Source organism: Podarcis filfolensis (genome assembly GCF_964270895.1).
Source record: "Podarcis filfolensis genome assembly, chromosome: 15".
Lineage (NCBI taxonomy): Eukaryota > Metazoa > Chordata > Lepidosauria > Squamata > Lacertidae > Podarcis > Podarcis filfolensis.
The window spans coordinates 15,558,682-15,583,149 of NC_139618.1; the positions used below are offsets into that span (position 1 = coordinate 15,558,682).

Sequence of the window (24,468 nt, forward strand, 5' to 3'; positions counted from 1 at the left end):
GTGCCTTGCAGATAAAGAAGCATTGCAGGCAGCAAAGGCCACCAATAGGCTTGGGCGATATCAGCTTTTCCACATCGCGGTGTATCACCAGCCAAATATCGTGGTCTGGCTCCATAGATGGTACAGTGGTGCCTCACAAGACGAAATTAATTCGTTCCGCAAGTTTTTTCTTCTTGCGAGTTTTTCGTCTTGCGAAGCACGGTTTCCCATAGGAATGCATTGAAAATCAATTAATGCGTTCCTATGGAGACCGCTTGCCAGGCTGGCGGTGCGGAGAAGGGCTTTTCTCCCCACCGCAAGCCTTCAGGACAGGTACGGGAACAGAGGGGAAGGCGCGCAGCGCTTCTCCTCTGTTCCCGGGGCTTGCGGTGGGAGGAGGGTTTTTCCTCCCCACCGCCAACATTCAGAACAGCATTCTGAATGTTGGCGGTGGGAAGGAAAACCCTCCTCCCACCGCAAGTCTTCAGGACAGCCATCCGAAGGCTGGCGCGAGGAGAAGGTCTCTCCGCCCCACCGCCAGCCTTCGGAGGAGGTCCAAGGACAGTGGGGAAGACGCGCTGCGCTTCCCCGCTGTCCTGGAGATTTCCCTATGGGCTTTCGTCTTGCGAAGGAAGCCCATAGGGAAATTCGTTTTGCAAAGCGCCTCCAAAACGGAAAACCCTTTCGTCTAGCGGGTTTTTCGGCTTGCGAGGCGTTCGTCTTGCGGGGCACCACTGTATTTAACTCTGAGTAGGTAGGCTAAGATTTATAAAAGAGAATCAGATATGTGTTGGAAGTGTGAAAAAGCAGAGGGAATGTTTTTCCACACGTGGTGGACATATAAAAAGTTTAAAGTGTATTGGGAAATGATTTATAATGAATTGGAAAAAAATGTTGAAAACTACTTCCCCCCCCAAAAAAACCAGAATCCTTTTTGTTGGGGATAACCCAGACTTGAAATTCCTAGGTGTCAGGAAAGGTTATTTATGTATGCAACAACTGCGGCCCGTGTTTTGTTAGCCCCAAAGTGGAAAGTGAGCGAGGTCCCAACTAAAGAGGACTGGCAACTTAAATTGACAGATGATGCAGAACTTGTAGATTTAACATATAGAATAAGAGAGCAAGAAGAACATTCACTTAAAGAATATTTATTGAATATATGGAAAATAACTATACAGCTGAAAATGCTGGCAGCACTAAGATAAATTCAAGAGAGTAAATAATTTTTGACGGATGTAAAAGTGGAAAACTGATTTGAACGGTTGTAGTAAAATATGCAGGGATGTATGATACAAAAAATGAACCGTGGAAGGAGAAGGAGGGAAGTCTCTGGATATTTTAAAGTTTGTTTATTTTGAAATGTAAAATCGAAAACTTAATAAAAATTATTTTAGATGGGGTGGGGGGAGAGAGAATTGGCCAAATTGGCTATCCACAGATACTTGCCAGAATGCCTCTGATCTGCCTCCACAGTCGGAGGCAGCAGTGCTTCTGAATGTGAGTTGCTGGAAACCACCGGAGGGTGAGAGTTGTTGCTGCATTCAGATCCTGTTTGTGGGTTTCCCTTGGGGGCGGCATCTGGTTGGCCATTAGAGAACAGGAGGCTGGACTAGATGGGCAAGTGGCCTGCCCCAGCCTAGAGCTTGTCTGATGTTCTCCTCCTCTCTTTGCAGAAGAAGATCATGATCATCATTTGCTGCGTGGTGCTGGGCATTGTGATCGCCTCAACGGTTGGCGGGATTTTCGGCTAGAAGCCCAGGACTCTTTTTTTTGGAGGGGGGGCACAGAGGTGGAGAGTGCCTGGGCCCAGCCAGACAGCCGCGACCCCCAGACCCTGCAGCAGCAGAAGCAGCAGCAGCCACCACCCCGGGGTGAACTGGCCCACCAGCACTGCTCCCGTCTCTTATGCATGATTGTTCGTGTTAATGCTGCGTGTCCAGTGCAGTGGGGTGGGGGGTGGGAGGAAGGCCACAGGCACATGCAATTTCCCCACCTGATCTCCTCAAAGGGACACCCCCTCCCTTCGCTTCCACTGGCCAACGACTCACCTCCTCTGTGTTTTCTTTCCATCCCAGTGAGGTCCCTCTCTTTCTTCTCTTTCCTCTCTGCCTTCAAAAGTGAGTTTGCCAACAAAGGTGTGCAAAATTGGACCCTGCTCTCTCCCAGGGGAAGGGCCAATATTTTCTCTTTCTCTTTCCATCCCCTGCTCTCTCCAGCCACAGAATGGGCAGGCTGGTCCCTTCTGACTCTGCTCTGAGCCACTTCTTTTTCCTGCCAGGTTCTTGCCCTACACCACCAAGGCCTGTCTACTTATTTAAAACAGGATGCCACCTTTTCACTTAAGGCAGCCGCGGGGTGGTGCGAAACTCTAGATTTAAATCAAATGCAATGTTTTTTATTTTTGTAAAGGACACTTTTAGAAGCAGGCAGCAGCCACCTGTCAATAGAAGCAGGCTGTCAATGCTACGTCCCCGTTATTTTTAGATGTTCTCTCAAGGTTTTCAGGCCTGTGCTGAATAGCGTCCTGGTTTTTTGGGGGGGTGGAGGGGGTTGCAGTTTGCAGTCCATGAATCTTCCTGTCCAGATGTGCTGTGGCTCTCTCTCTCTCAAGCCCTACACAGCAGCAAAGCTCGTGTTTTGAATTTCCAGGTGTGAAACGGCGCCTCCTTCCAGAAATTTCCAAAATGTTCCCAGTGGCACCGATTCAACACTTCACATGTGGGCAGCTTTACCCTCTCAGGGAAACCCTCCATGGACTTAAGATCTGTAACTGAGTTTCTCGAGCTGCTAATTTCCGGCTTCCCCAAATGTTGGTGGCCTCCCATCATCCCTGACCATTCCTGCACTGCAGGGAGTTGGAAGAGATCACCCACTAGGGTCCCTTTCGACTCTGCACTTCTGTGCCGGCTGCTAGGAGTCAATACCTGGAGGTCCACAGGTTCCCTGCCCTGTGCAAGACAGTGCCTAGCATCTCTCTGCACGAGTCTGTGTGCACCTTGCCAGACCAGTTACTCCCTTTGCCAAAAGCACACACCCCCGGTTGTGCCTGCTAGCAGTAGGTGATGGTGGCAAGCTGCTCCCAGGGGTGACTGAGCAAACAGCTCACCCTGTTGGAAATGCAGAACCTGTGATGAATCCATCTGTCCCTGGGCCAGGGGGTCAGGGGAGAAGCTGTGGGTTGCACAGGGGTGGGAAACCAGATGTTCCTGCCTTCCCAACTCAGAACCGCAGAACTTTAAGGCACCCAAAGGCTCATCTAGGTCGACTCCCTGCAGTGCAGGACTCCCATCAGCCCCGACCAGCATGGCCGTAATGGGAGTTGCAGCCCAATATCCAGAGAGCCATGGCTGGCTCCCATCCCTGTGACAAGGAGAGGGGTTTCTGCCCACCCCCCCTCCCCCCCTCCCCCAGAGCCCATTAAGGGTGGTGCCACTTACATATGCAATGCAGCAAGTGCCAACCCCCACCCCGGTCTTTTAACTCCGCTCTTCCAGCTGCTTCCCAGCACCAGCAGGTCTCTTGGAGAAAAGCAACACTGCCATTGTCTGGATCCAGAGCTCGCCCTCTCCTCCCTTAGCCATCGGAGTGCAATGAGACCTTTTTAACAAGGCGTTTGCTCTGCCTCCTGAGAGAACGTGCTCTGCTCACAAGCTGCGTCCCTGGAACGAGCAGGATGAGGCCTGCTCCACTCCTGAGAGGACCTCAGCTGCACCTACTGCAGAACTACTCCAGGCTCTGACCTGCCGTTTTTTTGAGTCCCACACGGCAGTTGCATCAACAAATGTGTGGTCCTTCTGTAGTCTGAGGTCGTCGTCTCCCTCTCTCTTGCTGCAGGACCACAGACCTTCCTTCCCCCTGCATCAGCTGGGGCAGGGGCCAAAGACCCTCTTTCTGCAGAGCACGTGCAATTTACATTTGTAGACTTTGCTCTCTGCCATTCGCTTACTTCTTCCCCACATTTTCTGGCCCTAAATCTTCTGCAAGCAGCCTGGCGTGGCGGCACTTGGCCATCGGTGGCCTCTGCTGCTTTGCTCCTCCTCCAGACCTTCCCTGCTTTCCTTGCATGTCGAAACCTGAGCCATCCGTGATGTGTCTGTGCTCTGGAAGCTGTTCTGCCCTCCAGACAGCAAACCTGCCAGTTGTTGGGGTGTGTATGTATATGTGTATTTTGTTTTTTAATTCAGAGAGCCCTGAAGTGCCACCACCAGTATTCCGCCTCCTCACAGGGAAAGGACATTTATTGATCCATCTTTGCGGAGGCCTCCCCTGGAGTCTCGTAGCATCGCTGTGTTGCTGTGTGAAGCCAAGTGTCCTTCTCTCTCTCTCTCTCTGCCCTCACAAGCTGCCTCGCGCTCCTGCCTTTGTGGATGTGGAACTGTCCGTCCGTCTGTTGCCTTCTTCTGACGTTCTGGCCTGCTTAGTTTACCCTTTATGCCACAACCCCCTCTATAAAACTTCAGGTGGAAAAGCAGCTTCCTTTTCTGGATGGGATTTTATGTAGAATAAAAAAAAAGTGTTTATATCTGTGAAGCGTTTTCTGGCTCCTCTGTGTGTTTAGAAGGGGGGGAGTGTTGCCTTCCTGTTGACTATGCAGCCACCTCGTTTTAAAACTCTGTCCCTCTCTAACGTACAGGAAGGCTAGCAACATGCTTTGATGCTTAGGTTTTAGGAGTTGGGGAAGGTGAAGAGATAAAGAAGTTATTCCCGAAAATCCAACTCTTACCGTGCTCTGGCCCTTGAGCCCTTTCTGTGGGTGTTTTCCACACTTATTTGTTTCCTATGAAGACTAGGACCTTTAGCATGGAGAGCTCAGCTTTTCCGGCAGCTGAGAGGCCTACATGCACTCTATGCACCCAGGCAGTGTGGTTTTCTCCATGCGACTTTAAATGTTTTATGTGCCCAAAGGAGCAGAGCTGCTTCCAAAAAGTTGATAGGGGAGAAGGAGCGGTTTGGATAACTTATTCCGAATAGGATTCCTCGCAAGGGAAAAGTTGACAGCTATGGGATAAATGCACCCATAGGTCTGTGTTTCAAGGGCAGGGAACCTGTGGTCCTCTAGACGCTGTTGTGCCTGTATTTCCCAGCATCCCTCTGTCCATCAGCCATACCACTCAGGACTGATGGGAGTGTTCCAGCAATGCTTTGTGGCCCACAGGACCCCTGCACCCCTTACACTGCAGCTAGGCAGAGTGGCTTCTGCGAATCGAGGGCAGGGGGTGAAGATGAGCACAGAGAACCCTGCATACAGCCAGCCCCACTTGATCTAGCAATCCACCATCTCAGGAAAGGTTTTCTTTTTAAAGTATTTTAATAGCCGCTGCCACAAAGCTTTCTGTCTTTGGGTGGGAAATATCTGCAGCCCTCTTCCAGATATTCCTGGACTCAAACTCCCATCTGTCAGGGATGATGGTGGTTGTAGTTCAGCAACATTGGGAGGGGGGCAAAAGGCACCCCCCAGCGTCTTCTACCCTATGTTTCAAAGCATTTTAGCCCGACTCTTTTCTAGCAGAGGGGAATTTTATCTCCCCACTGCTTGTGATGGAGGGCTCTGGAAAAGGCAAGCCACCGTCTTGCAGCAGGCAGAAGGACCCCCCGCAGCAAAATTGGGCAGATGATACTTTTCTGTCTCTTCAAAGCAGTCCTTGCTGGGTCTGGTGAAAGGATGGTCCCAGTCTGGAGGGAGTCAAGTGTCCCACGTGAAAATCCCATGGCTGATATCACATCCCTCTTTAGAGGCCGCAGACTGGTGCCGAAATGCTCCATGCCATTAAGGAGGGGTCTGATCAACAGCGCTGCGATCAGAAGTGAGGCCGCCGCTTCCGGCCGGTGTACTTTGTGTCTGCCCGGACATCCCTGCAGGGGTAGTGTGAAAGAGAGAAGAAAGGGTAACGGGGTTATGTGAGGAAGGAGGAAGGATTTGACCATCTTTATATTTACCTTGTCAGCATATTACATCTGATTGCCCATTCGCTACCTGGCCAGGTTCAAGGTATTAGTCAAGTCCTTAACAACTTGGGAACTTTTTACTTATAGTATCACTTTACCCCATATACATCCACTTGACTGCTTCAGTCACCAGAACGGGCACTCTTACAGATGCCATGTAATATCCATTCTGCATCTGTAAGAACTCTCTTCTACAGTGGCAGCACCTGCACTTTGGAACTCCTTGCCCAGTGATATCAGACATGCATAATCTTTTTAGACAGGCCTACCCAGATGTTTAGAAAGTCGATGCAAGCTTTAATCTGTTTTCAGCCTATTGTTTTAGCTTTTCAAAAAGTCTTCAATTATTGTTGTTAATTTTATTGGGGGGGCAACCACTTTGAGGGGCTTTTAAAAAATGATCAATCTGTGTATAAATTTTGTGAAAGAAATAAATGAATGGATTACTCTGGGAGGGGGCCACCCTCAGCCCCCGCAAAACAAAATGTTGGGTGGCTTCTGGGGGCTGCAAATTGCTCCTTTCCCAATCCATTAGATCAATTGATTGATAAGCAGGGCAGGAGGGGAAAACCCCTCATCCTAAGCTGAGGAAGGGTGTATTTTTGTGTGTGCATGTGCAAGGGTGTGGGCGATAGTTTCCTAGAGAACATCTTAATAGACACACTGGTAAATAGCTTAAGATGGATAGACAGTAGAAAGGAAGGGGAGTACAGGCAGCAAAAATGGTTTTAATGTTGGTGAGGGGTTGTTGCAAAAAAGTAGCCCAGGTCTCTGAAGATGTGTGAAGGAATTTGCTAATTATTTTTATAAGGCCTTACTTTCCCTCTCTGTAGCCTAGGGTGTTACTTTTTGCTCTGCCTGACAAAGTCATTGCCTGAAACCTAATGGCAACTTCTGCCTGTTAGGCGGCCTTGAAATTCTGCGTGAGCTCTGATGTGTTCATTTGCAAGCTTGTAAAAATTTGGCCTGCTCTTAGAGGCCTTTGGAATTTACTTCCCCTACTTAAAGCTGTGTTTCACATAACTGGCCAAAAATCCACGACAATAACCACAGCCGCTGAACGCATGCGGCCCACAGATTGAGGGCAAATGCAACCCCTGCTTCCTCCATGAAAGTTTAACCACCCCAGACCTCCTGCCTACACCCAAGGGTGGCCCCACACACCCAGGATGGAGAGGCCAGGCTTACCTGCCCTGCCGCCGCCTCCGTTCCTTCTTCTCGAAGACCCAGTCCCGACTCTTCTTTGCAGACTTCCCTTTGATGTTCTTGAACCGTGTCCTTGGAAGAGAACAAGGGTGAAGTCAGGAACCAGCCCCTGTCTCCACCACCACCATATCGGTCCTGCCACTGACTGGCCAAGGGGCACTTTTAAAAATAAATGGATCACTATATTGCCAGTGAAATGTTTTAGGAGTATCCCCTCCGGCAACCACCACAGGTTTTAAAAAACAACAAATGCCACTAAAACCATACATGACAATCTTTGGCCTGCTATTCTGGGAATTTGCTGGGCTCTCATAAGAGGGCTGTGACACTTGCAGGGCAGGCTGTATGAGGCAGGAAAACATGGCCACCAGGAGCTTCCAGTGCCACGATGAAAAACCTCTGGCTCTTACTCTCTGTCTGCCCCCCAAACTGCAGAGGATGGGTCTCGCCTTATGCAGCTGCAAGGGGGGGGGAGACATTTGCTGATGGGGTGTGTGCAAAGCCTACACAGTCCAGAAAGGGCAGCTCAATTGCTTTAGATCGGTGGTTGCCAAAGCGGGAAGTAGCGACCCCTGGCAGGGGGTGGGGATAACCTAGAGGGGAATAGGAGGTGTCAATCAGACTTTGAAAAGCTGTTATCACAGGAGCAGATTCATCCGTCTTGAACTCGATTTTGAACAAATGTGCAATTAATTTTTAGTGGTTTGAATTTTATTGTGCTATACCACTATTGTTCCCATTGCAAGGTTGAGAGACTGAGGCCAGAGGGGAGAGGGCTCTTGTGCCTAAATCCTGCTTATGGGTTTCCCAGTTGGGGCATCTGGTTGGTTACTGAGAACAGGATGCTGAACTAGATGGGCCATTGGCCTGATCCAGCAGACTCTTCGTACGTTATGGTTATGAATACAGTGGTACCTCGGGTTAAGAGCTTAATTCATTCTGGAGGTCCGTTCTTAACTTGAAAATGTTCTTAACCTGGGGTACCACTTTAGCTAATGGGGCCTGCTGCGCCGCTGCTGCGTGATTTCTGTTCTCATCCTGAAGCAAAGTTCTTAACCCGAGGTACTATTTCTGGGTAAGTGGAGTCTGTAACCTGAGGTACCACTGTAAATCCCCTATGTTAAAAAGTGGCATGCTTTCGTGCAGTTGAACTGTGACAGCAGGCTCACCCTTCCTCCAGGTCCCCTACAGCCTCCCCAATTAAAGGTGAACAGCTCTGTCTCTGTGGCCCCAGGCCTCGCCCAACTCTGACTCAATACCTTTCATTGGTAAACTTTGCCCTCGCAGTCTCCTGATCACTGCATTCTGTGCCAAGACCCTGTTGGGGGGAAGCAGAAACACATACACACAGCACATCAGTTTGCCTCAGGGGAGAGGAGAAAACCAGAGTGAGGCAGCTGCTTTTATTGTTCAGAGCAAACCCTCTCCTGCATCTCTGGTGCACCCCCTGGCCCACCCCCAATAGCCCCACAGATTGTTACCTTTGGCAACGCATCTGCTGCACCAACAAAAAGACAGAGAAAGAACCTGGGGGAAAAGAGACACAAAATAATGAGAATCTGAAAAAAGAGAACATAAATATATTTTTAAGGAGATACTTGTGCACCAAGTTCTCCTGGCAGCCCACATAGAGTTACTTTATTCAGAGAGGAGCTACTGGCCTGCCCACCTGCCCCCTTGACTGTCAACCCTCATCAGTAGCTGCTTTCCAATATTGCCAGAAGAGTTTTTCCTTAGCTCTCCGCTCCAGGAGGCTGCGTTCTCTGGCTGGAGAGCAGTCGGAGGATGAAATGCCTTTCTGAGCAATTTGCCCGGGAAAGGAGAGGCCTCGATTAAAGCCTCAAGAAAGCCAGTTGTCACACAGGAGTGAACTAAATCGCTTTGGGTGTCCCCTTCTCCTTAGAGGCCTCCACAACTACTAGGTTTGGTACAGAGGATTCGAAAGTGTCTCTCATGTCAGATTGCTCACCATCACAGGCAGGGCAGCACAGAAAGAGTCAGTTTCTGGCAGCCTCCCTGCATTGCTCTGGCCCTGCAAAAGCCTCTCCAGGCAACATGGAAGGCAGAACAAGGAGCCCTCCCTGGTCTCCAAATGGAAGAGGACTCACTTCTTGGCTTTGGCGCTGTTGGGGTAGTCAACCACCATGCCGCCTGTGAAGCCAGCCTTCATGGCTTGGGAGGTGATGAGTTCCAGCTGGCAGGAGAAATAGAAGACAGGTGAGTCTGAGCAGTCGGGGCAGGGGGCACCCTCTTCTAATGGGACCTTCTTAGCATGCCAACCCTGCCCATCCTTAACTCCTGATTCTTTGTCTCTCTACCTGACTGGGGATTAGGAGCCACAACTTCAGCTAAGGCCACAGATAGTCAGGCATGAGGAAGAATCAAAGAGTTGGAAAGGACACCAAGGGTCATCTAGTCCAACCCCCTGTAGTGCAGGAATGACAGCTAGAGATGTATTCTACTAGCATGGCTAGTAGCCACTGGCAGCCTTCTCTATGAAGGAGGAAGGGGAGAACCATGTATGCCAACTTTGAGAAAAGGGTGAAGTAGAAACGAAAATAAATTCCACTAGAGTCTCATCCAGCTTCCCTATACACCATCAGCTTGTGGGAAAAGGCAGGCTGCATGCCTAAGGGTGCCAATGACACCAGGCCCCTGCAAACCAACTCCTATATGAGCCTCCAAAGAGTCCTTGGGGGTGTCAGATCTCCAGGCACAGCACAACCAAAAGCAGCAGGCCCTTGCGGATCTATCCACAGCCTCAACCTCCAAAAGCCGCCTTCAGCCAGCCCCACAGTTCCCACAAGAAACGCACCTGCTGAGAGTTTTCTGGGTACAACTGGAGGACGGCACGGGCTCCTCGGGCCTGTATGAGGAAAGGACAATCAAAAACAGCCTATGCAGCCCTGGCCAAGCTTCTCTGTCGGGAGTCTCTAAATTTCTTAGGCCTGTGGGCACGTTTGGATTATTGAGAGCGGGGGGGGGGCCCTCCCTCTTTGGTCTCTTCTCCCCCACACTCCGATGCAATCCCAGGATCAGTCCCAGATCTCACAGGACAATCTAGCTTCCCATGAGATCTAGCAAGAGCACTCCCAACTTGCCAACATATACAGTCATATCTCGAGTTGTGTTTGCTTCACATTGCGTTTTTTCAGGTTACGAATGCGGCAAACCCAGAAGTGTTTACTTCCGGGTTTGCCGCTTCATGCATGCGCAAGAGGGATCTGTGTGCTTCGCGCATGCACAGGAGCGCTCTATCGCGTCACACGCCGAAGCGGTGCTCTACTTACAGACTTTTTGGGGTGCGAATGGCACCCCGGAACAGATCGCGTCTGTAAGTAGAGGTACCACTGTAGTTGAAACTGCACGAGTTAAATGTACAAAAGATGCAGGAATACTGTGATATCCTTTACCCTCATAGATGGTTTGGAAGAAGCAGGTTTGAGAAGCCCTTACCAAAGCAGTATAGAGAGTCGAGAAAAACCGATACAGCCGCTTTGGGGGGCTGTGGGTCTTCTTGTCAGCATTGCATAGCCACTGCACTGCAGAAATACTGCAAGGAGAGTAAATGGGAAGTCCGGTCAGCTGGTCAGCAAAGAAACACCTGTCCTCAATGACTTTTCTCAGTGGAATCTCATTCTGCATTTGCTGGTGAGTGAAACTCCCAGCCAAGTTCTCCTACCTGATACAGCCATCAAAGGTTCCTGGCCGGAAGGGGATGCCCTGGCCCATGTCTGCCAGCATCAAGTCACCCTCCACTTCTCTTTCTGCAGCTACATCTGTGCAGGATTAAGAGTACAAGAGGATTTTACCATTCCTGCCAGTTTTGACCAGTCCAAGGCAGGACGCCTCAAGCCAAAGGGGTATGTAAATAAGGGTGTCAATCTGAACGTTTTGCATGTTTATTATTGTAGATCATGGCAATATAATTGGTATCACTCAATATAAAACATTCTCCTAAATGAACTTTCCTCATCTACAGTAGTTCTTATTTCAAACAGGTCCTGGAAGGCATCAAGGAGACAACCTGAGCTACTAGTATTTACTATAAAGGTCAGCACAAGCAATCTAGTTACCAGCAAGATTTAATAAACAGCTCCTGTAAAAGAATGGGTTCCACACAGACAATAGTAAGTTAGCTGGCTAGGATTATACTCTTTAAACTACCAAATAAGCAGACTAAATGAAATGGAAAACAGGCAGGACTTTAATAGGGAAGAGACAATAATTATAAAGAAATATAGGTGTTATTAAAAATACTCAGAGACCCCTTTCCATTAGCATATGCTGGCCAAGTGGACACACATGTAGGATTCAAATGTATCTCTTGTAATGGATGGGGGAAAGTTCTACTCACCCAACATGGCAGAGCTGATGTCCATGCCAACCCAACAGTGTCCCTCCTCGGAGATGTAATCACCACTCAGACCAGAGCCACACCTGACCAGAAGAGATGTACAGGTTAAGAAATAATGAAACGCTGACTGGTTTTCATCTCTTAGCAGGAGCCAAACAGGATTCAGGGATTCAATAGCACTTGCCCAAGCCCCTTTCACAGATCTGGGGACGGGAAATCACTTTCTCTGCCCAACATCTGGACTAGACAGACCACGAGTCTGGCTCAGCATAAGGATGCTTCCTGAAAGGAGAGCCCTGTGGCTGCTGCATCAGCCCAAAGGGGGCTCATCTGGTCCAGCATCCTGTTCTCACAGTGGCCAACCGACGCCCCCAAGCAGGACCTGAGCACAACAGAACTCTCCCCTCCTGAGGTTCCCAGCAACTGGTATTCAGAAGCATTGCTGCCCCCGACCATGGAGGTAAAGCATATTATCCTCTGTGATTCTGTCTAATCCCCCTCTAAAGCCTCTCAAGTAGGCAAGCTTCACAACCTCCAGTGGGAAGGAGTTCCATAAGAACATGAGACTGCTGGATCAAGCCAATGGTCCATCTAGCCCAGCATCCTGTGCTCACAGTGGCTAACCAGATGCTCCAACTGGGAGACCCACAAGCAGAACCTAGGCACAGCAGCACTCTCCCAGCTTGTGAGTCTTCCAGGATACTGCTTCCAAGGGTAGAATGTGATTGTAGCCATCAGGGGCAGTAGCCATTTGATAGCTGAATCCTCTTCCACAGCCATCCAAACTGGTGTCCACCCCTACTTCTAAAGGGAGTGAATTCTATAGCTTTAACTGAATAAGGACTTTTCTTTGTATTTATGTTCCTGTGATGGACAGGCTCCTTAACTATTCAGGACCCCAATCCAAACTTACTGTCTGGAATAAGCATAACCTCCTACATAAGACGGACAAGACCAAAATTGACTTTAGGAAGGTGGGTGCAAAAAAGAAGCTGCCTGATCCTCCCACGCTGGCAGTTTAGAGAAAGAAGCAGCGACACACTTAAAGGTACAATGCAGCAAGCTCACCCAACATCCAGCAAGAAACAGGTTCGGTCCTCCGGGAGACCCAGCAGCTCCACAGCCCGTTCGGACATCTGCGACTGGATCTCGATCATTCGAGAGCTGGAGAATGGAAATGCCCCCAAACAAGCAGTGAACAAACCCCAGCTCCTCTTGGATGTCTGCAAGGCAGCTTGGGTGGGGTAAGGGAGTGGGAGAGTACACACAGGCATTGCATCTATCCCAGATGTTTAAGTGGTAAAACAGGTGTTCCAATGTTAAGATGGACAGGACAAAAGCCATATCACACCAATGCCATGCAGTAGAAAAAAAATGTGTCTGTCTGTACAGATGGGGGAGATGACAAACATTGGCAATTGCTGGGGACTGGATTACTAGCATCTATTTACAGACCACCACAACTCTTCCATATATCCTGCTCCTCAAAAACAATTTACCGTATTTTTCGCCCTATAGGGCGCACCGGCCCATAGGGCGCACCTAGGTTTGTTTGGGGGGGGGGGAATAAAGAAAAAAAAATATTTCCCCCCCAGGCGCGGGGCTGGGGTGGGGGAAGCCTGAGCTTCCCCCGACCCCAGCCCCCAGAACAGGCTGCTATCCGCAAGCCTAGGGAGCCCGGCAGGAACTCCCGCCGGGCTCCCCAGGCTTGCGGATATCTGCCCGAAGCCCGGGGCGCACTCCGCTGCGCTCCCCGGGTTTCGGACTGCAGGCTGCTGTCTGCAAGCCTTGGGAGCCTGGCGGGAACTCCCGCCGGGCTTCCAAGGCTTGCGGATAGCTTCTTGAAGCCTGGAGAGCGAGAGGGGTCGGTATGCACCGACCCCTCTCGCTCTCCAGGCTTCAGCGAAAGCCTGCATTCGCCCCATAGGATGCACACACATTTCCCCTTCATTTTTGGAGGGGAAAAAGTGCGTCCTATAGGGCGAAAAATACAGTAGCTACTACCTCCAAAACAGTCACATTGTCTTTCTTTTAAATCAAGGACATCCTCTACGCATTTTTCCTCCATCGATTTTGACACCTCCAAGGACCCTGCCTCTTAGAGCACCCCCAGGAGGCACCACCCACTTTAAAAATCACTGTTTTAAAACATGCTTTAAAAGCTCGTTAAACAAATAGGTTCAATAAAGAGATTAGTTGTTTTCTTTAGCCCAAGGCTGCCTTACTTGTGTGTGTATTTTCGGGCTTCAGTCTCATCGTAGAACTGGGAAAAGAAAGAGAAATGGGGGGTTGCATTAAAGAGAGAATGTAAGCACCCTTATGGATCTGACTAACAAGAACATAAGAGCCTGCTGGATCAGGCCAATGGCCCATCTAGTCAAGCATTCTGTTGCCACAGTGGCAAACCAGATGCTCCAAAGTGAAACCCACAAGCAAGAGCTAAGTGCAACAGCAACTCTTCCTTCCTGTGGCTTCCAGCAACTGGTATTCAGAAGCCTCAGACTGTACAGGCAGAGCACAGCCATCATCACTAGTGGCCTTAATGAATTTGTCCAATCCTCTTTCAAAGCCATCCAAGTTGGTGGCCATTGCTGCCTCCTGTGGGAATGAGTTCCATAGTTCAAATAGGCACTATGTGAGCTATTCCTTCCTTTTATCTGCCCTGAATCTTCCAACATTCAGCTTCATTTTCACAAGATGGACTGCCTCTGAACATGGGAGGTTCTTTCTGATGATCAGAGTTAACAGCAACTGAGGAATTTCTCGGCTCATAAAAAAGAGAGATCTATTCCCTGCCACCACACAGCTCAGTCGGCAACCTGGTGCCCTCCAAGTGAACTGTGTTACAACGTCCATTAGTCTGGCTGACAGGTGCTGTACTCCAAAACCATCTGAAGGACACCAGGTCGGCACAGACCGATACAGCTGACACCTGGTCGTCTTCTGTTTCCCACACTGGTCACCCTGGTGGCTCCAAGGAGGATGGAAGGAAGCACCCTAGCAGCAAGGCATGGAGGCAAAGTAGACTGCCTCTGTGCTTGAAGGGTCAATTCTTGGTCCTGGGGGCTTACAGGTACGAGCGCTCCACCGGCCCCTGGTAGTCCTTGCCCCCGCCTCCCTCTCCCCTCCTTGTCTCTCTTACTAGTTCGGGGGGGCCGCGATGCTCGGGCCTCTTGCCGCTGGCCGCCATGCTTGCGCGCTTGTCTTCTACGTCACACTCGTGCGACACAGAAACGGTGTCAGCTGCAGAGATCAGGAGAGAATTGTTGGGAGGGCCATCCCACTTCCTGGATAGCCGATTTCCGGGTTCTTCCTTCCAGCTGAATTTCCCATTCGATTAAGAAGGTTGCGGACCGAATCGAGACAAAGGTGGTGTGTTTATCACACTCGACTCGCTTTACCGGGAGGCTACGGAGGTGTTGCATAGGCTGTAACATGTTGTGTAATTGCATTCTTGCCGTCGCCGCCTTGGTTATTTGAATGAGCCTCTGAGTGCAAGTCAAGGGTAAAGAGGCTTTTTCTGCTGGGCGAGGTGGCCTCTTGCCCATCGCCCCCCACCTTGGAGGGGGAACAATCACACTACCTCTCAGCCTACTTTATAAGGTTGTTGTGGGGATTAACATAAGGGGAAGGAGAACGATGCACGTCACCTTGAACTCATTGGAGAAAAATGGTGGGAGATCTGCTGCCCATTGTGGACTGCAGCAAGCCCCTTCGTGTACCATATCTGTTTTCGGAATCGCTTCTCATAAGAAATTCCAAAGGCGGTCTTCACCTTTAAACCGGGCTTGAATCGGGCAGCCTATCACAGCGGAGGCTCGACTGCCCTCTTTTTAACGTAGCAGGACACGTGGCGATCCTACCGCATGCGACTCCAAGCACCTCTCCCCCCTTCCCTTCCGGGATGTTTCCCTTGGGGGTCCAGTAGCCCTTCAGATAGAGGACTATACTTCTCCGCAAAGCGACATGCAACGCCACGAGAGACCAAAAATATGTATAAGGAAATTTAGAATCAAAGTCTCCTCAACTAATTTCAATAAAAAGAGAGCTCGCAGTTTAAAATTATAAAAACCACCCCTCCCCAATTAAAATCAATCAATCAATAATGGCTTGTGCCGTGACTCCTAGCGTCTGCGGGCTGGGACTGACATTTTATTTGCTATAAACATTTTGCATGTCTTTTTTGTACCCCGCCTGGAAATCTTAACATGATAGGCGGCATAGAGATGTGTGTGCGTATTAAAACGAATGAAGCTTTAAAATCATGGATATCGCCATTCATTCAAGTATACATGGACAGCTGCCTCTTCTTCCCCTCGGGGTGAAAAGGACGAGGAACCCGCCCCCCCAAAACGAAGTTTAATGGTAACCGGACTTTCTCTATCCCCCTTTAGACTCGAATCCTCTTTGCGGCCCAATCAGTGCACAGTGCGTAGCCAATCCCGCGAAGGCTACTTTTGCGCGCGCGCCCCTCCGCCTCAGAACCGCATCGGCGCATGACTGACGGCGGCCAGCGAACGCGCACGCGGCGGAACTCGCCACCCATTGGTCGGTGGCGGTGCCGTGCGCGTCCCCGTCGGCCTTGGTCCCGCGCGCTGAGGTGGCTGAGGCGAGAAGGCGGCGGCGGGAGGGAAGATGGAGGCGGCAGTTGTGCCGGGTTCGGCGTGGCTAGCGGGGCTGTCGCTGGTCCTCGGCGGCCTCGTTCTCTGGCTGGTGCTGGTCCTGCTGAGGCGGAGGACTGAGGAGGCGGAGCACAGCCGGAAGGGGACGGAGCCCGTCACGATCGACGGTGAGAGCGCGAGACGAGGAGGGGCGGGGCTTAAGGCGAGCCACACCCCCTTCGGGAGTCCTCACTTTGCCCCAGCTGCAAAATGGGCCGCTAGGCTGAGTCGTGCCAAAATTTCAGGATGAAAGCAGTGCCTCATATATAATATTCATTTATAAAGGTAACTGAATTAGGTCCAGTCGTGACCGACTCTGGGGTTGCGGCGCTCATCTCGCTTTATTGACTGAGGGAGCCGGCGTACAGCTTCTGGATCATGTGGCCAGCATGACTAAGCTGCTTCTGGTGAAACCAGAGCAGTGCACGGAAATGCTGTTTACCTTCCTGCCAGAGTGGTACCTATTTATCTACTTGCACTTTGACGTGCTTTCAAACTAGGTTGGCAGGAGCTGGCACCAAACAACGGGAGCTCACCCCATCACGGGGATTCAAACCGCCGACCTTCTGATCAGCAAGTCCTAGGCTCTGTGGTTTAACCCACAGTGCCACCCGCGTCCCGCAATATTCAGTTACATTGGTTGCATAATATGGTTTCTGTCAATTATGTGTTGTGTTGTGATATAAATACAATTTAGGTGAAATTCAATATAATTACATAATTTGGGCTAAGTTTCATATAATTTAGCTCAGTATGGCAAACACTATTGCAGCAGCTTTCCAGGGTTTCAGATGGGGAGCCTTTTCCAGCCTTACCTGGAGACACCAGGGATTGTACCTAAGAGCTTCTGCAGGCAAAGCAGATATGAGCCTTCTCCATCTGTGTGGATTACTGGCTTTTTCATAGCATTGTAAGTTGTGTTTTCAAGCTACGTTATTACGTTTGGAGACTTACAATCTATTTTGAAAAAAATGTTCCTGCCTCTGGCCTTGCTCTTCTAAATTCTGGGAGAATGCTGATTGTCTGATCCGTCTTACCTATTTTTAAAATAAGACTTTCTTCAATTGTGTACTGTAGATCAGGATGTGAACAGTGAAGCAGCCAGCAAAACATCAGTCCCGAAGAAGCAGAAGCAGCTTCAGCGGATCCGCAAAGAGAAGCCCCAGCAACACAACTTCACCCACCCGCTCCTGGCTTCGGCACTCAAAGTGAGGCCTGGCAGGCTACAGCTTGTGTTCTGTGTTTCGCGGGAAAAGGAGTGGGCTAATCTTGTGTAGGAAGTTTACCTTTATACCAAGTCAGAGACCTATCTGGCTCAGTATTGCCTGCATTGATTGGCAGTGCTTGTCCAGGGTTTTTAGACCGGGAGTTGCTCCCAGCCCTACCTGGAGATACCAGGAATTGAACCTTCTGCATGCAAAGCAGATGCCCTGCCAGTTGGTCTTTTATCTAGTGATGGGGCTTGCCCCTTCAGAATCCTTCTGGGTTTTTGGAAATACTGGATCCTCCTTTCTCCTCACATATACGCATGCACATTGCAGAAAATTATAAGAGCCAGTAGATTAGAAATGCTAAAAGCTCACAATAGTGGGGAAGATTATGACCTGAGAGAGCCGGTGGTGGTGTAGTAGTTAGAATATCATACAAGGGTTTGGGAGACAAGGGTACAAATCTGCAGTCAGCCATGAAGCTCACTTGCTGACCCTGGTTCAGTCAGCCCCTCTCAGCCTAACCTACCTCACAAGGTTGTTGTGGGAATTAAATGAGGGGGAGAACCATGTACACCATTTTGAGCTCTTTGGAGAAGAGATGGGATGTAAATCAAATCAACAAACAAACACTTTTGCAGCATGGCAACCAGCTCTTTGCTCCCTGTGCCCCAGGATGGAGCACCTCTGTATTCCTTTCCACTTTTAGCTTGTTGAGAGGCCAAAGGTTGATCCTCTTTGCATTCTTCAGGGCCACAGCGGGAGCATCACCTGCCTGGATTTCAGCAGCAATGGGAAGTACCTGGCGTCCTGTTCTGATGACCGCACCGTCCGCATCTGGAGCACCAAGGACTTCCTGGAGCGGGAGCACCGCTGCATGCGAGCCAACGTAGAGCTGGACCATGCCACTTTGGTCCGCTTCTACCCGGACTCCAGGTGGGGAGGCTGTGCCAGGACATGGGACAATCAGCTTTGCTCCTCCTCCTCCTCTTTACAGCTGAAATTGCAGACTAGCTGTTCCTTTCCAAGAAGATGGGGAGGACGATTAGAATTACCAGCAGCTCAGGTTGATTGGTGGAGTCGTCAGCCCTTTTTAAAAAAAGGAGCTAGTAGCTAGAGCTAGTTTAAATTCAAGTTCAGCATGCCCCAAAGCAACTAATTCCAGTTCATGTCTGTCTCCTTACAAAATGAACCAGTTCAGTTCACAGTCATTTCGTTTGTCCAAATGATTCTCTGCAAAAAACAAAACAAAAAAAAAGCCTTCAGAATATTATAAGCTGCTGTGCTGAAGTATAAGATATATTTAAGAAGAGTAAGGAAACATTTTTCAAAACCACAGTGGAATGTGATGTGTTTAGTTTGTTTCCCCGAGTAATTATTATATTTAAGCTTAAAGGTCCAAAAAGTCTAACGAGGGGAAGATACACACATAAGGGAATGACTGTGAAATAAAAACTGTTTAAATGTAGTTCACATTCTGTTCAGCCAGCAATTACGGGAGGTGTAGCTCAAAGATTTTGGAACTAACTTTGCAAACTAGCTCATTCCAAGCAGTGAGGGTGGGGAGGGGGTCAGATCCTACAAACCAGTGTTAGTAAATTCTATCCTGGAGTAGGGGGTGTCAGCACTGACCACCTGCCCAGGTCTGCTACTGCTGGTCCAAGCCACTGTCCTTCTTTGCTGTAATGGCAGAGATGGAGTGGGCCTGTTGTCAAGCTTCTTCCTCACTACTCTCACCCCCTGCCAGCCTTATGTTAACATTGAACTGGCATTGGAGTTTGATTAGGGGAATGCTGAAGGAGGACAGCACAGGTGCCCATACAACAGCCAGCCAGCTTTACTTCCAGGAGCAATAATGGAAACACTGGCAAAGCACCTGGGGCTGGGGGATGGCCTTGAGGCTGTTGGAGCAGCTTGTACTTGTGCTGCTTACAGGCACTGCCTCTCCTTTCTTCAAGCAGGGCCTTTATTGCGTGGCTGGCCAATGGAGACACCCTCAGGCTGTTCAAAATGACGAAGAAGGAAGACGGCAGCTTCACATACGCCGCACTTCCAGAAGACTTCCCAAAGCTGCACAGAGCCCCTATCATCAACATTGGAGTCGCAGACACAGGTTTGGAAGAGGGGAGAGGGCTCTCTTTTCTAGGGTTTGGCTTCCTAAGTACCCAGAGCTAAATTGGCCAGGGAGAGCCAATGAAAACCTAAGAAAAAAACAGCTGCATCAGGCCAAGGGCCTGTCTGGCTCAGCATCCTGTCCTCACAGTGGCCAGCCAGGTGTCCCAGTAAGAAACCCACAAGCAGGTCTGGAGCACAAAAGCCCTCTCCCCTCCCATGGTTTCTGACATTTGTGTGTGTTTTGCCAATTATTTTTTATTGATTTTCCAAATTACAACCCAGTTTTCACAAATTATTACAAATGAATACCAAATGAATACAATTTTAATTAAATGATTTCCCACTCACCATTGTCGGCGCGCCCTTGGCTTCTAATATTACTGCATTAACTATTTTAAATTATCTCCAATTACAATGCGTTACCCAAAGTTATCCCTTAATTATCAGCTGTACTCTTAGCAATTTCCATTCATGTTGAAACATTGTTTAAAGCATTTACATACTTTAGTGAAACTTCCAAGTGAGAATATAATCTTTCTTTTCATTTTATTCTGTGTATGACAGTTCTAATATGTAATCTTCATTGGCCTTATCCTCTGTCCTTTATACCAAACGTCTCCATATTCAAAGATGACCTTGAGTGGCATTCCTTTCTGGGTGCTTGCAGTGCTGCAGTTGTTATTCAGTGCATAGCTGGTATCTCAAGGTTAACCATGGCTAGCAGCTCTTTGCCACTGATCTCTTGTCTCTCCTGCCCCAGGGAAGTACATCATGGTCGCCTTCAGTGACACCACCATCCTCATCTTGGACACGAAGGGGGATGTCCTCGCCACTATCAACACCAACCAGATGAACAACACCTTTTCAGCTGTGTCACCATGTGGAAGGTAAGGGTTGTGTCAGCTACACAGCTGAGCTGCTCTTTACCACCTGCCCCCCCTCAGGGCAGTCAGTTGCTTGTATTCCCCCATGAGCCAGGAAAGCCAAGGGCACGTCTCCAGAGTTAGCTCTGATCTAATGCCAAAGAGTTAATAGAATCATAGAGTTGGAAGGGTCCTTGGAGGTCCTCTAGACCTTCATTGGTGTTGGATCTACAAGGCAGGAGGCAACGACAGGTTTCCTGCCACATGACAACCCAGCCTCTCCTTAAATCCCTTCAGTGAAAGGGGGTCTGTTGTTTCCCAACCCATTCTCATTCTCAAGATTCCTCTTATGTTCAAGATGCTTCTCACATTGAGCAGAAATCTGCTTCCCTGAAGTTTCCATCCACTGTAGACCCAGTCCTGCCCCATGGAGCAAGAGCAGACAAGTTTGCTCCATTTTCTAAGCTCCTCAGATATTTGAAGACTGCTGTCCTTTCTCTTCTCTTCTCTTCTCTTCTCTTCTCTTCTCTTCTCTTCTCTTCTCTTCTCTCTCTCTCTCTCTCTCTCTCTCTCTCTCACACACACACACACACACACACACACACACACACACACATATACAGAGAGAGAGTTTTCTCCTCTCCAGGCTAAACAAACTCAACTCATTCAGCTGTTACTCACAGGATTTGATTTCCAAACTCCTCACCATCCTAGTCACCTTCCTCAGGAGAACGTTTGTCAGTATCCTCCTTAAAATGTGTTTTCCAGAATTCAGATGTGGCCTAACTAGGGTGGTGTTAGCTTTCTCTCTCTCTCTCTCTCTCTCTCTCTCTCTCTCTCTCTCTCCTAGCTTTGTGTCATTGGCATATTTGATGAGTGTCCTCTCTACTCCCTGATCCAGATCATTTATAAAAAATATTAGCACAAGGCGTAGGACAAAGCCCTGGGGCACTCCACACAAAACAGACACACACACACACACACACGGTTAAGACACAGCAGCCATCACTGAGCACACGCCACTGTACGGTTGCTTCATGTGGCTCCAACCTCAGTAGTGTCCAAACACCCCTTTTCTAACTTATTTATTTATTCCAAAGGAATATAAATGCAATAAATAAATAAGTGGCGTGCTCTGGTCCATGGGGTCACGAAGAGTCGGACACGACTAAACAACAACAAAATTCCTCCAAAGAATTCAAGGTGGCACACATGGTTCTCTCCCTCATTTAATCCCCACAACAACCCTGTGAGGTAGCTTAGGTTAAAGAGGCATTGACCGGCTCAGGGTCACCCAGTGAGCTTCATGGCCAAGTGGGAATTTGAATCCTGGTCTCCCAGGTCCTAGCTCAACACTCTAATCACTACACCACCCTGTCAACAAGAATATAATGGGAGACTTTGACATGCTTCACCGAAGTCAAGACATACTATTGAACTTTTCTCAGGTTGCTTTCAACACATGTACAATCTGTGTGCAAAAGAGATGAGCTGTGCAGATCAGCAGGTACAGTATACACATTCACACAAACACATGAATGTGTGTAGAGAAAGCTTATACATGCATTTAGTGTAACATGTGAACAAGCTTTACATGTGCTGTTCCCAGGAATATGAGTCAAGAGTGGTCTGGAGCAACTGGGAAGAGGCAACATTCAAGGCTGGTTCGTGCGATTGATTTGGCACAGCCTGGCTTGGGAATAACAGGGCAGTTCCCTCCCTTGTGGCTTCCCTTTCCTTCAGGTTCGTTGCATCGTGTGGCTTCACTCCCGACGTGAAGGTATGGGAGGTGTGTTTCAGCAAGAGTGGGGACTTCCGGGAGGTGACCAGGGCTTTTGAGCTGAAGGGGCACACTGCTGGCGTCTATTCCTTCTCTTTCTCCAATGACTCCAGGCGGTAAGTGAGGAACCCTCTTCCAGCTGCACTTCCCTCTGGTAGTTCTGTGTCCTGTTTGTCACCTGCTGACTCCTCCAAGGAGCGCTCCTGGTTATCTGCTGCGCTGGGTGGGTGTGGCCAGGAGGCCCTTTGGACTGGCCTCTTCTTGCCTGCATCTCCTCCCCTATAACTAAGCCAGAAGGAACCTCCTTCCAAGGTTTAAAGTTACGCCATAGCACTGTCCTCCATGCCCAGGGACAAGCATCCTGGTTTGGTTATTTCCTGAGGCTTCTATGCTAAATGGCTGCAGACTGTTGTTGTTGTTAGTTTATTTATTACCCGCCCTGCACCTTAAGGTCCTGGGACTGGTTACAGCATTAAAACACAATATTAAAAATGACTGAAAACAAGTTACAGCCATAAAAATAAGGTGGCTCCTAAAAGCATACACCTCTGGTGTCAAAAGCCAGGGCAGCAAAGAGGTGCGTCTTCCTTTGGAAGCTGTACAATGAAAGCAACAGATGTGGCAGGGAGTTCCACAGCTCAGTGGCTGCCCCTCTCTCAGGCCACCACCTTCCAAGCTTCTAAAGGCAAAGGAACTACCAAGAGGTCTCCCTCTGCTGACCCAAGAGCGTCTGTAGGGAAGGAGGCGACTAGTCTTTCAGGTGTTTTGCACCTGAATCATTTAGGGCTTTAAACCACCAATGTGAGCAATATGAATTGGCAGCCAGGTGAGTAACAATTTAAACCAAAGCTGAATTTCACAGCTTGACACTGACACTCCAAAGCCAGGGGGAAACAGGTTATAAAGCTGAGGTGAGGAACCCAGCCAGCCATCAGCAAGAAGCTGATGGAGACTTGGTTAGACGTCCTCTCAGCCTGAGGCTGCATTCTGCCACAGCTGCAGCTTCTTGACAACAATTCTACAGCTCAAGACTTCAGCCAGAGGGTAATGTCTTCTTTCCTCCCCACCCCAACCCAGGATGGCAACGGTTTCAAAGGATGGAACATGGAAACTATGGGACACAGATGTCGAATACAAAAAGCAGCAGGACCCGTACCTGCTCCTGACAGGTCGGTGCCAGGTGGCGGAGCCCTGTCGCATCGCCCTGTCCCCTGACGCCCGAGCCCTGGCCATCTCCAGCAGGACCAGCATCTTTGTTTACAATACCCGGAATGGTGAGGAAGAGGAGCGCTTTGAGGGCGTCCATGGCGAGCACATCACAGACTTGGCCTTCGATGTGAGCAGCCGCTTCCTGGCCTCCTGCGGAGACCGGGCTATTCGCATCTTCCACAACACGACCGGCTACCGGGCTGTGGTGGAGGAGATGAAGGCCCTGCTGAAAAAGGCCACCAACGAGTCAACAAAGCAGAGACTGCAGCAGCAGGTCACAAGTGCCCAGAACGCTCTGGACGCCATCTATGGCAAGGGCAACTGAGCCCTTCCCAGAGCAGGGGGGTGCGGGGGTGGCTTCTGCTGGGCAGACCCAGGGCTAGAATTTTCATGTCAGAGAGACGGCTAATAAAATATGTTTTGCACAACTGTCGCTCTCCCAAGGTTTGATAAAGCCTGTCACCACGAGAAGGGCAGAGGAGCATTGCTCATTTCCAGACTAGGCCTCTAATACAGGGCATTAAAAAAATATTTTTGACCTGTTCCCACTTGGGTCTGAGCCATCCCAAGAGCGGGTCTGTCCCTACATGTCACAAGAGAGCAGAACTAGCTTTTTTTTTTAAGGGTGTGGGGTATAGACCTTGCTCCAACACAGCATATATAGCCCTAAAAAGCAGGTTGAAGTGCTTTGCTGTAGGGGCAGTGGATCAGCTGGCCTCACACTGATGGTGTTTAATGCAGGGCAGAGTTGGGGGGGTCCCTTAATTCTTTCTTGATCTACTTTTTATTTTATTGAATCATCCTAGTCCCCTGATGGGTGTTTAATTTACAAAGTCAACCATTCAGAGGAAGGAAGGAATTTTTAATAGTGAGAGGGCTTAAGCTGCAATCCTGTACATGCTTACCTGGGAGAAAGTCCTGTTGAACTCAGTGTGGCACTTCTGGATAAACAAGTAAGGATTGCACTGAAGCTCACTATGCTAACCAGGCATACTTCTGAGTATACATTATTAGTGTTTTACTCTCTGGCTCACACCACATAATTTAAGTCTACTCTTATTTAAGAACAAAAGACATGTCTGCCTAGATTGGGCCACCGTCCTGCTATCCTGCTGTGGTTTACTTTTGGTCAATTTTGCTCTCT

At 49.3% G+C, this 24,468-nt stretch overlaps 3 protein-coding genes across 3 annotated transcripts in view; 2 read left to right on the forward strand and 1 right to left on the reverse strand.

Moving 5' to 3' along the window:
- The window catches only part of STX1A (syntaxin 1A), a 41,733-nt gene extending 37,224 nt beyond the window's left edge, over positions 1-4,509 (forward strand). The window contains exon 10 of the mRNA XM_083588204.1: positions 1,653-4,509. Within this exon, the coding sequence (XP_083444330.1) occupies positions 1,653-1,730 (78 nt within the window). The 3' untranslated portion in view covers positions 1,731-4,509. The remainder of the gene's footprint in view (positions 1-1,652) is intronic.
- On the reverse strand, positions 1,112-14,749 carry BUD23 (BUD23 rRNA methyltransferase and ribosome maturation factor). Its single transcript, XM_083588206.1, has 12 exons — positions 14,631-14,749; positions 13,714-13,751; positions 12,557-12,652; positions 11,489-11,571; positions 10,814-10,910; positions 10,588-10,684; positions 9,947-9,997; positions 9,240-9,325; positions 8,613-8,658; positions 8,391-8,449; positions 7,114-7,203; positions 1,112-5,832 (listed from the first exon to the last, which is right to left on the reverse strand). Exons 1-12 carry the CDS (start codon positions 14,676-14,678, stop codon positions 5,778-5,780), a joined length of 846 nt encoding a protein of 281 aa, XP_083444332.1. The 5' UTR covers positions 14,679-14,749; the 3' UTR covers positions 1,112-5,777.
- Positions 14,750-23,752, forward strand: TBL2 (transducin beta like 2). The gene is made up of 7 exons (XM_083588198.1): positions 14,750-16,277; positions 17,227-17,357; positions 18,109-18,293; positions 19,319-19,470; positions 20,233-20,359; positions 22,079-22,231; positions 23,193-23,752. Exons 1-7 carry the CDS (start codon positions 16,124-16,126, stop codon positions 23,647-23,649), a joined length of 1,359 nt encoding a protein of 452 aa, XP_083444324.1. The 5' UTR covers positions 14,750-16,123; the 3' UTR covers positions 23,650-23,752.
- The last annotated feature ends 716 nt before the right edge of the window (positions 23,753-24,468 follow it).

What these genes read in the sequence shown, in the direction of transcription:
- TBL2 (XM_083588198.1), top strand. Translation starts at nt 16,124, where the DNA reads ATGGAGGCGGCAGTTGTGCCGGGTTCGGCGTGGCTAGCGGGGCTGTCG. An exon ending in CATTGGAGTCGCAGACACAG is followed by an intron (nt 19,471 to 20,232) that starts GTTTGGAAGAGG and finishes CTCCTGCCCCAG; the next exon opens with GGAAGTACATCATGGTCGCC. An exon ending in GCTGTGTCACCATGTGGAAG is followed by an intron (nt 20,360 to 22,078) that starts GTAAGGGTTGTG and finishes CCTTTCCTTCAG; the next exon opens with GTTCGTTGCATCGTGTGGCT.
- BUD23 (XM_083588206.1), bottom strand. Translation starts at nt 14,678, where the DNA reads ATGGCGGCCAGCGGCAAGAGGCCCGAGCATCGCGGCCCCCCCGAACTA. An exon ending in CGACTCTCTATACTGCTTTG is followed by an intron (nt 9,998 to 10,587) that starts GTAAGGGCTTCT and finishes TTCCTCATACAG; the next exon opens with GCCCGAGGAGCCCGTGCCGT. An exon ending in CAGCAGATGCGTTGCCAAAG is followed by an intron (nt 8,450 to 8,612) that starts GTAACAATCTGT and finishes TCCCCCCAACAG; the next exon opens with GGTCTTGGCACAGAATGCAG.